General features: G+C 34.7%; 1 protein-coding gene across 2 annotated transcripts in view; it reads right to left on the bottom strand.

Annotated features, from left to right (window-relative positions):
- Positions 1-12,002, bottom strand: part of LOC140443158 (oxysterol-binding protein-related protein 3-like) — a 130,615-nt gene that overhangs the window by 41,173 nt on the left and 77,440 nt on the right. For both annotated transcript variants that reach the window (XM_072534253.1, XM_072534254.1), the window contains exons 3-4: positions 11,657-11,951; positions 7,650-7,864 (exon numbers count right to left, since the gene is read on the bottom strand). In XM_072534253.1, the coding sequence (XP_072390354.1) occupies positions 7,650-7,864; positions 11,657-11,951 (510 nt within the window). The remainder of the gene's footprint in view (positions 1-7,649; positions 7,865-11,656; positions 11,952-12,002) is intronic.

Below are 12,002 nucleotides of genomic sequence, written 5' to 3'. Positions count from 1 at the left end.
ACAACAATAGGTTCTGAGACTTTAAAATGGAATTGGATATCTAATAGTATGGTGATAGGTAATGTGGCTATTTGCACAAGGATCGGCTGTTAGATTAATAATAGTATGGTGATAGGTAATGTGGGTATTTGCACAATACACAGACAAATTACAGCGCCCCGTTTCCTTATAGCTCATTCGAAACAATCACGTCCTTAAAGGCATTCGCTCTATACTCAATCTCTCCAACGCGCTCATTGTTCGCTAAAATACCTCTCTTAATCTCCCCACACCTTTTGTTCTTATTTCTCAACCCCTAGGCCAATTTTATTTCTGCTCTATTTTCTCACCTTGAGTTGCCACCTCGAAGACTGCGTTCGATAAGGTTCTCCTCCTCTTTCCCTCATCATCCTGCCAAACGGGAAAAAAACATTGTAGTCATATAATACCTTTCTTAAAAAAAACCTTAATCATTCTGCACAACACACCCACTCATTAACCAACTGCCTCTTCTGGACTCACTTCTCAGATCCCATAACAGGTACTTTCCTACAAGACATTCCTACTTCTCGATCTGAGATCATACAGAAACCGCTCACATTCTTAAAAATATTTGGTCATGGCACAAAACCTAGTCTTCTTACACGTCACACGGCAAGTTTTATACTGGTAACCACATTATTCCTCTCATATAGCCACCAACTGCTCTGGCTAACACATTACAGATTGGTTCACTTAAAATCACGACATTAACCATTTTTTCCTGCCAAATTTTCCACACAATATCCATCACTGCTCCAGATTTATTAACATTAATTAGTTATTGTCTCTCATTCCTAACCATTTCTTTGCTTCTGGAACTCTTATCTCGTTTTTTTCTGTATTACGATGGCTATGTAAGCCCTGTTACCAAACTCCGTGGATATGTAGTATGCAGGCTCCTTGAACTTACAATCCTTCGCGTAGTGTCCTTCTAAACGACATCTTAGGCACACATCTCTAGATTTCTTGGCAATACAGACGGGCAAGGTGATCGACGCTCATTCACCGATAGTACCATACAGGCTGTCTGTTCTCTGTAACAGTGCACTTCATCCATCCAATGTGGATACTTCCACTATATCCCGTGATTAGCCTTCTCTGTTCGTAAAATAATAAACCGCTGGTGATCCTGGTGGTCAGAAATTTCGTAACTCGGCATTGGGCTTATTTCACTCCAACAGCTTTCTTAATGGTCAATCTGGAAGTGATTCCTAGATCCATACCTTGGATGATACCTCGTTCTCTTGTTCTTCCAGTCGCACGTCAGTCACACCTGAAACTGCTTTTGATGTGTTTTTCTATATTAGCCCTCTCGCCTTTCCTTCATCTTTAAACTTGAGGAGTAGATATCAAGAATGGGGTTTGTTCTGAGATCTAATTTCTAGCATTTTTGTGTAGGAGGTGTCTTTAGCACAGCTTCTTCTCTCACTCTCGGTTGCTTGTTCCCACTGGATCTCTCCCAGGAGAACATAACCTCAATCTTGCTCCTTCAGCATATACACTTACGCATTTTCCACGCTCTCCATAAATTTAAATCTGTAACACTGTTACAGCCAATTTCGTCCTTTACTTTCCTTCAGCTAAGCTCTTAAGCATCCTCTTCACATGCGGATACCGGTACACTCGCTCAATATCCACTCTTTCTTGCATACACCGATCAGTGTATGGTATCACTATCTTCAGCCAGTTCCCATGACCTCGCACTCACAGGTTTTACCTTCTCAAAGGCAGTAGTGAGCCAGATCTTCTCGGCTATGCAGTTAACTGATGACAGGCCATTGTAATTCGAACCAGTTTATCTTCTGCTGCACCACTTCTGGTCTTGGTGCAATTTCCTTCGATGATACTTTTCTGCTGAATTCTACATCACCACTGCTTCCGTTCGATAGACTTTCACACTGCTTTTCTGCTTATTTCGCTTCATGTCTCTTGCACATAATACGTTGTTTTTTTATGTCTGTTTTAGTTTTTGGGTTTCCTTGGCTAGCTCAGCAAGCTCTTCAAGCTTGTACAAGAGGGTCTTTTAGGTACGTTCAATGCGGTACTCTTCAGGCATCGCTTTAGACATAAGTCCATTTATACTAGTAGCTGGTTTGCTGCTGTCTATCCCGCCTACTCTACACATTTATCCTTAGGGTTGTAATTATAATTTCTTCGAAATAGGATCCTAAAAGATCGAGTAGGTCAGTGCATTTCCGTCGAGTTCTCCGTTTTCCATGGACATCACATGTGGCCCAATTCTTGGGCATCAATTGTGCCTCTAGAAGCTTAGAACGCAAGGAAAGCTCAGAGGTAAAAGAAGTAGAGGCTCCTTAGAAGATACACGGGCTATATTGTCGCAACTATAGGTGCACCGCTATCAGAATATGCAAGAATTACGGAAGATAGAGAGAATTGGAGGAATATCAGAAAGATGAACTCACAAAAATCAAGTTGTAAGACGCTTTAAAAGTTAGTGTTGTGAAAAATAAATTGATTTATTTTTTTTGTCTAAATTTTGATACATGTGTGCGTAATCCATCATATTTCTGAATTCGTTAATCAAATTACGTCTTTTAGTACTTGATAAGATATATGTGTAATTAAATAATTATTTCATTAACTACATATTACTAAAACACATATTACAATATCTATAAAAACAGATACTAATTAGTGACGATAAAAAGTAAGTTTTTTTTTTCGAAAATATATAATTATGAAAATGAATATACGTTTTTAATTAAAATACAATGTCAAGTTTATGGATTAACCAAAAAGTAACTACAAACAGAACTTAAAAACTGATATGGATAATCCAAACAGATAAACCTTCATATTTATGATCATGAAATTAAATATTTATCATATGATGGCAATAAAAGACTTCAATATAATAGAAATATGTTTTGCAACATATATTACAAAATAGAAAAAATCTCTAAATGCTGACACAGGAAAGTATTATTCATTTAATATATACAGTGCGTGCATAAAGTAATGCATAAATTCATTATTAGCTAAATAAAAAAAAACATTATTACAAATGCCCGAAACAGGTCGATTATTGATTTTAATTTACTATTTTTTCAAATTATAATATAATATACAGGGCGAGCCACCTTTGTAAGATGACTTCATCACCATTTTTTTATGGAACCCCCATTTTTATTCAATTTACATATTTCCCTTACTGAACTGATTTCAAAAATGCATAACACGTTGCTTCAAATTAGTACAGTGTGGCAAAAATGCAAAAATTCCAAGTTACTTACAAAATAATAAATGAAAACTAAACGTAATAAACGCATTAAATGAAATTTTATATTGTTATACAACTACTTTAATAAACTATTAAAAACATCTTGCATTATTTGTAACATTATCTCTAACAGCTTTTATTAGTGGTCCAAGACCCTGAATGATAAAAATATTTTCTAGCAGTTCTTATTAGCAATCGAATTTTTTTTTTATTTCACGTTAAAAACTGTCAAAAATATTAAAGTACAAATCTGTATTATTTACGCTTTACAGAAGATACGTTTACGTGAAAACTATTCAAACAATTTATCATTTGCAACTTTTTTTACAAAATACATTTAACCTAAAGTGATAGGATTGAAATACAGTAGACTCCCTCTATAACGAAAACTGAAATGGCAGACTAATTACCTCGTTATAAGCCGATCTCGTTATATCAGACAACAATAATAATCAGTGCATAATATGAATATGTAGTTTTTTAAAACATTAACCTCCTATAGTGAAGCCATTCGGAGCAATATAAGATGCTAATAAATATTGTTTGAATGGCGTTTTTGAAAAAAAGTTGTTTACTTTTATTGTCAATGATATACGTTAAAACAAAAAAATCTGTATTCTGTAAATCTATAATAAAGCGAGTATTTTCAAGGATAACATAAACTATTGCTTCTGCAATTGGAAAAAGTCTGTCATTTTTGACTTCTTTAAATTGTCCTTCTTCTTCTTAACATGCCATACACCAAAGTGCGTAGGCGACTATCTCATTACTAGAATTCTGTTCTTGGCGGCGTGACACAGCTCGCCTGTATTGTGTATTCCTGTCCATTCTTTAATATTTCTTAACCAGGATAATTGTTTGCGGCCGGCTCCTCTCCTACCTTCGATCTTCCCTTGTAGGATTAACTGTGGTATTTCATATTTTGCTCCTCTCAATATGTGCCCAAGGTAACCAATCTTGCGTTTTTTAATTAATTTAAAGAGTTCTCTTTCCACGCCGGCTCTCTTAAGGACGTCATCGTTTCGAACTCTATCCACCCAAGGTATGCGTATCATTCTTCTTAATGACCACATTTCAAATGCTTCAAGTTTGTTGATAGATTGTCTTGCCATTTGTATTCGGGTTTTTATCTCTTGTTGTGGATCCGATTGGTCATTGATTGTGGTGCCAAGGTATTTAAAAGTTTTCACGCGTTTTATGCGATCGTCACCTATGCATATTATCGGGTTTTCTGGACGGTTTCTGCTAATGACCATATATTTCGTTTTCAAAATGTTGATTTTAAGGCCACATTTTTTACCTATGCTATTCACCCTATCAAGTAATAACTGCTGATCTTCCAATTTATCAGTTATAATCACTGTGTCGTCCGCATAGCGTAGGTTGCTAATTGGTATGCCGTTCACCTTAATGCCTAATTCCGTGTCTTCTAATGCTTCCGCAAATATATTTTCAACATATAAATTAAAAAGCATCGGAGAGAGAATGCAGCCTTGGCGGACACCTTTCCGGATTTCAAATTCATCCGTATATTGGTCTTGATCAATCCTCACCTTTGCCATTTGGTTCCAGTATAGATTCTGAATAATTCTGATCTCCTTCTGGTCAATGTTGGCCCTATGTAGTAGTTCTATCATGATATCATGTTTAACATTGTCAAATGCCTTCTCGTAGTCGATGAAGGTGAGGTATTATATTTTCAACATATAAATTATATTTTTAATATATTTTCAACATATAAATTAAAAAGCATCGGAGAGAGTATGCAGCCTTGGCGGACACCTTTCCGGATTTCAAATTCATCCGTATATTGGTCTTGATCAATCCTCACCTTTGCCATTTGGTTCCAGTATATATTCTGAATAATTCTGATCTCCTTCTGGTCAATGTTGGCCCTATGTAGTAGTTCCATCATGATATCATGTTTAACATTGTCAAATGCCTTCTCGTAGTCGATGAAGGTGAGGTAGACATAGGTAGGTTAAATTGTCCAGTATTATTCTATCTATCATATTTTCTAAAGATGTGAAACAGTTGTATTTATTGTAAAGAAGTTTATTGCGGGCGGCAGTTAAGTTTATTGCGGGGCAGTTAAAACGGGTATTTATTTATAACCACGGCCGGGTCTAAAACGTAAAAAAACACGTTTCTCGATCTTATTTTCTCTCGTTATAACCAAATTTTCCTCGCTATAGAGGGTTATAGTTCAATAGAAATTTCACGGGACATCTAATATACCTCGTTATAATCGAAACCTCGTAATAACCGTGTTCGTTATAGAGGGAGTATACTGTATTAATGATGATTGGTATTGGCGATAAGATGTGGACTCAACAAGAAGTATGCTGATTTTTTCATGAAAGGCACCTAGATCGTGAACCTATTTCACAATCTACGGTAAGCAGAAAAGAGCGAAAATACAAAGAATTAGGCCATGTGAGAGATGCAGCAAATCATGCTATTAATGAAAATATTCAACAAGACATAATTTTGGCGACACCGGCAGTAGAAAATCCACACTGTACAGTGCAAGAATTATCTAGGGATTTTGGTGTTGCAAAGTCTTCAGTATCAAATGTTTTTAAAAAGGTAAAATACCATCCTTCTAGAGTACATCTTATCCATGAATTGGTTGAAGACGACTTTGACCGAAGAACTGAATTCTGCGACTATATGATGAACCAACCTAACAATTTCATTGATAACGATTTATTTTCGGACGAGGCAACGTTTCATTTGAACGGTCATGTTAACCGACAAAACACCGGTTATTGGTCTGATGAAAATCCACACTGGATGCAAGTGTCCCATACTGAAATACCACAAAAAACGAACGTATGGGCTGGTATTGTGAGAAATACAATTATTGGTCCATTTTTTTTTTTATGAAAATTTAACAGGAGCATTATATCTAGATTTCCTACAAAATACATTAATTCCTGATCTGATCCAGCTTTTCCTGATATTAAAATATACCATTTTTCAAAGTAAAAACGTTGCACGTCACAATTTATATAAAGTGACGTCACTTATATTTAAAATTTCCAGACGTCAACCTTAGAGTTCAAATTTTCCTAACACAGCTAATAATACGAAACCCATACGGAACTGCTCGATCTTTCATAGGCGTCAACATGGTATAATAATCAGAAAAACGTAATCATCATTATATTGGGAATTTTAGAATTATATTGATTAAATAACCAAAAACATTTATTATTATTAATAATATAAATTTTATGAAATAACTCTTTAAGTCTTGGCTAAATGGCGCTGCCAAAGCCATCTTTCAGGAAAAAAAAACTCTTTAAGTCTAATATTCCACAAAATAATAATTTTAATTAAATAGATTAGACAATTGTACGCAACTGATACGGGAATACTTCAAATTTCAATGACAGTTCAGCGTGTGGCAAAATTGTATAAAGTGTTGCCGCTTTTTTAGAGTAAGAATTTTGTTTATGTTTTGATTTCTTACACAATTTGATCATAATATATTATATAATAATAATTTGTATTTATAAATACATATTAAATTTAGATTAGTACCTTTAAAAACTAATTATTGTTGTGTATTGTGATTGTGTTATGCCAAAACCACTAAATAGTCTGTAGAAAGCTGATAAGCTTTCGTATAAGATAGATTTTTTTGAACAAGAAATAATGGCGGGACGTTTTTACTACTAATGCTCTAAAAGAGGTAAGTTTAAAATTTAGAATATATAATTTTGTATTTAAATGTTTTCTTATGTATTTTAGTGTGTTGCGGTAGTCTTAACACTAAGTGTATTTACTGTTAATATAATAGATGACATTTTAAAAATTCCTCACTTATTAACTATTCTGATGTTTTGGCAATGCTGTGGGGTTCTGTCGTCGTAAATCTTGAATGACGTGCAATCATTTTTATATGAAAAATTCTATACCCACTAATTTAGAACGCAGAATCTGGTTTCAACCAGATGGTGCTCCGTCACATTTCGCAGTAACTGTGCGCGAATTTTTAAACAGAACTTTTTCACAACGGCGGATAGGAAGAAGAGGACCAGTAGAATGGCCCCATAGATCACCTGATTTGAACCCATTAGATTTCTTTTTATGGGGTTATTTAAAATCTAAAGTCTACACAAACAGACCTAAAAATATCCGTCAAGTACAAGACCAAATTAGACAAGAAATAAAGAACATAACACCCGCTATGCTACAGAATGTGTACTTCCTCTTCTTGTGAATTTGACGGATGTACTGTGTGATAAAAATATACCCCTTAAATTTAATATAAGACTCGGTCGTTAAAGAATTATTATCAGTATTATTATTTCTTTAAAGATCTTCTTTAGTACTCATTAATTAAAGAAATAATAATACGAAAATGTTTCTATCTTACCTCGACTACTATTGGATTGCTACTTTCAATGTGCTGCAATAGTCTACCCAACTTCGAAATGTTCTGTTCTATGATACTGGCGTCCCGTTGCGCCTGATCCAGGTTATTGAGGGATTCTTGTAAAACTACAGTTAATCGACCTCCTCCATTCGGGGGTTTTAGTCCTCTGGTTAGGCTTCCGTCTCGGCTCAAAATTTCTGGGGTTCTGGAAATATCTATAAAAAAAATACGATTACTATTGAAATACATAATAATAAATAAACAGTTTGTGATGTATTTTAATCTATAGTGTAATAGTATCCATAAAGATATACATAAGGGAACTTGGAAATCTCCTGATAATTAAACGATTAACCAAATAAATCATATAATCATCGATGCAATACACTGTTCTAGCTTATTAGATGTTAGGTCTTTTAGAGGAGCAAACCTAGATATTGATCACTATTTAGTTAAAGCACGATTTAAAGAGAGAATATCCAATTAAAAAAAAAGAAATCTGGAAAAGGAGAGAAAAAATCGACATTAATAAACTAAAAAATCCCGACATTACAAATGTATATAGACAGCAAATAGAAGATCAAATAAGGACAGAAAACTTAGAAGAAGAAGAAGACATTAACCAACTATGGGCAAATATACGAGATAATGTGTTAACATATTGGGCAAAACCAAGTCAGAAAAAAGAAATCATTGGTTTGGTCATGAGTGCGAAATAGCCACAAATAGAACGCAGCATATCAAAAAACCATCAGCACAGGTGGTACACGGAGAAAAAAAAGAAGAATCTTAGAAGAGAGGAAAAATGTATCCGTCGCCGCAAGAAGAGGGAATACGAACAGAACACTCTCAATGAGATTATGATTAAAAATTTGTAAAGACACTAACGGTGAAATTCTACATGATAAAAACTCAGTTCTTAACAGATAGGCACAAAATTTCAGCGAACATCTAAATATAAACGATATTGAAGGAGGTTACAACATAGACAATCAACAAAATCTACAACGTCAACTACACAGTGAATACCCAACAAGAGAAGAAGTGTCAAATGCCATCCTAAAACTCAAAGATAATAAAGCCGCAGGAATCGATGAAATCTGTTCGGAAATGTATAAAAAAGTTGGTGATCAACTTTTTGCAGCAATCCATAAACTAATAGTACTTATATGGCAGAATGAATTGGTACCAGAAGAGTGGCTTAAGGGAATAATATGTCCGTTGCATAAAAAGTGTGATCAACTAGAGTGTAAGAGCTATAGAGGCATTACTCTGTTAGTATCTGTGAAAAAAATATTCGGCAATGTATGGTTTTAAAGAGTTAAACATTTTACAAAGAATATTGTTGGACAATATCAATTCGGATTTACTGCTGGAAAGTCAACTACACATCAAATCCAAGCACATAGGCAGATTCTAGTAAAGTCACTAGAATATAACATAGATACACACCATCTCTTCGTCGACTTCAAAGCAGCCTATGACAGTGTGAAAAGAACTGCATTATATAATGCAATGATAGACTTTGGGATCCCACCTAAGTTAGTTAAGTTGACCCAACTAACAATGCAAAACGTAAGCTCATGCGTTAGAATTGAAGGAGAAAACTCTACGTTCTTTGAAATTAATAATGGTCTAAGACAGGGGACGCGCTGGCGTGTCTCCTCTTTATTATTGCCTTGGAAAAGGCAATCCGACAATTAAATATTAGAATGAATTAAAACTATTTTTAATACATCGACGCAACTTCTCGAATTCGCTGACGATATAGCTATAGTGAGCAGAAGTATGAGAGACATTGTGCAGTGCATATTAGACTATGGGCCTATTTTTTTTTTTAATTTTAAGGCTGTATGAGCATTTCTTAAGCCGTGATCTCACGGAGCGTGAAGAGGTTACCTTCGCCGGTTCAAGTCGGCGGCGAAGAGACATAGAAAAATATCATAGTGAAAAAAAAAAGAGAACACCGTTGGTATCCGACGTTACTGTGAAATTAATAAATATTTACTTTATGATAAATTTACTAGACCTACCCCAAAATATGGTTGGACCATTCCAATAGTGGGTATATAGAGGGTTTCGTTTAGTTTAGTTTGTTGCGTTGCGCCGCCAGTATTAGCAGTAAAAATTTAAGTAAGTTGGGTAATTTATACAATAATAAAAATTCCAACACAGCTTCGTTAGACCATTATATAGTAAAATTACCACGACACTGAAAGTACCAAACCCTAGCCGCATCTGAATGGTTGGAAGTACTGAATGTATCAGTTTCCAACCTTTCTTTGAACCGTGGTGATTTACCGATAAGCGACGGGACTGCTATTCCATAAATCGGCAGTTGTGTCCTATCCCACCGATCGTAAACCACAAATATTAAGAGGAAGAATGATATTCCACGTTACAATGGTTCTAATCTTCAGATTTTGTCTTTTTTTATTATGTATTTTCTATTTTCATCGCTATCTGTGAACCGATGAAGAACTCTGCTCCACGTTCTGTGAGATCCTGGCTTTACGTTGACTACAAACTATCTCGTTATTTTTTAAGTTTTTTTCTGATAGTCTGGTGTCTGTTGGTTTAAAACTGCTTGACTTACTGCCAGATGTGGCTGAGTTATCTAATCCTATATTGCATTATTTTGTGTATAATATCTTCTTTCAGTTCTTTCTTAATATCTACATTTGTTTTGCTTCTCTATTCACCTTGATCTGTACTAATTTGTCTTAATAAAGTTCTAATAATCATTCTTTTCTTTTGCTGTTAAGTAGTCTTCAGTTTGCGAAGTCACGGCCAGTATTTTTTCTTCTATTTCTTCTAGCTCTCTTTCTCCTGTTTTGTTTATTGTCACTTTTAGGTATGTGAAATTTTCTACTTACTTATTGTCACATTGTCTCCGTATTCGCGTTTATTTCTCCTAGCATTTCCTGCATCGATTTTGTTTTGTTTATTCTCAAGTTTTGTGTGTTTATGTTTCCAAGTATACATTAAGGTTAAATTAAAAAGCATTGCTGATAAGGCATCTTCTTTCTTCACATGTTTATTTATATTGATTCTTACTCCCTTCTCTGCGTGTTTATGCTGCTTTTAGTCGTTTAAATTGTAAATTTTTTATTTTTCAGTTTATATGCATCTGGAGTGTATTAGGACTTGTGGTAAACGAGTAAAAAACCAAATATATGTTGGTTTCTAAAAACCCCCGAAATATTGCACAGAGAATTCAAATTAACAACCAAACCTTTGAGCAAGTCAAAGAATTCACTTATCTTGAATCACTAGTAAATGCAACAAACACGACAAAAAATAAAAAGACGCATAGCAATAGCAAACTTATGAAACCGTGTGACCGTGAAAATAGAACTTTTCACGGTCTCCAGAAACATTTAAAAAATTAAAATATAAAACGTGCAGTAAAGCTCATATATACATGACCTTATAAGACCGGTTTTGATATATGGAGCTGAAACGTGGACCTTATCTCAAAATAATGAAAGATTTTTTGATATTTTTGAGAAAAAAATCTTAGAAGATTTTTGGGGCCGTAAATGAAAATGGGCTATGGCGTCGAAGATACAACTTTGAACTATATCAGTTATACACCGATTCAGATATTGTGAAATTCGTTAAAGTGCTTAGAGAGACTTAGATGGGATGGACACATTGCTAGGATGTCAGATCACGAATACACGAAGAGGTTAACATTTTCAAAACCAGACGGCACAAGAAGTAGAGGACGACCACGAAGGAGATGGATTGATGATGAGGAAGAAGACCTACAGATTCCAAGGGTCAGAAAATGGAGGCAAGTTGCCAGGAATCGACAGGAGTGGCGATTTCTTTGTAAGCATTTCAAGATCCACAACGGATTGTGGAGCCACTTATGATGATGAATAGTATCGAAAAGGTCGAGAATATCTGAAAATAATCTTATAACTTATACTTATAATCAATTTAATTCTCGTCTAAAAATTAACGTATCGTTTTAAGTAAACATAAAGAAGTATACTTACTATTAAGTGCATCGACTGCTTTGAATAACGCACCAACACTCGTACCATAAGTGAGAATATGCTGCCTATAAAGTCTATGGGCCGTAAGTTGTTGCACCCAACTCGTGAAAGTTTCATCGCTTTTTGTTTTTAGATGGTAAATAAATTCTTCGGCGTCTATATCTATACGTCTCCGTTTCTGTTTGGTGGAAATCACAGATAGACCTATGTCCAGTGTTCCGTGGATCTTGCCTTTGTTAATTTCGTTAGGTCCTTTGCCGTATACTAGGATACCTTTTTCTATCATAAAGTAGCGCTGAAAATAAAACAATAAATGAAAATACTGAGATCTACAAGAAAAAAGTTA

The sequence above is a fragment of the Diabrotica undecimpunctata genome, chromosome 6, assembly GCF_040954645.1.
Source record: "Diabrotica undecimpunctata isolate CICGRU chromosome 6, icDiaUnde3, whole genome shotgun sequence".
In the NCBI taxonomy this organism is placed as follows: domain Eukaryota; kingdom Metazoa; phylum Arthropoda; class Insecta; order Coleoptera; family Chrysomelidae; genus Diabrotica; species Diabrotica undecimpunctata.
The sequence above is the reverse complement of the archived record's forward strand: the minus strand, read 5'-3'. Positions and strand labels throughout refer to the sequence as shown.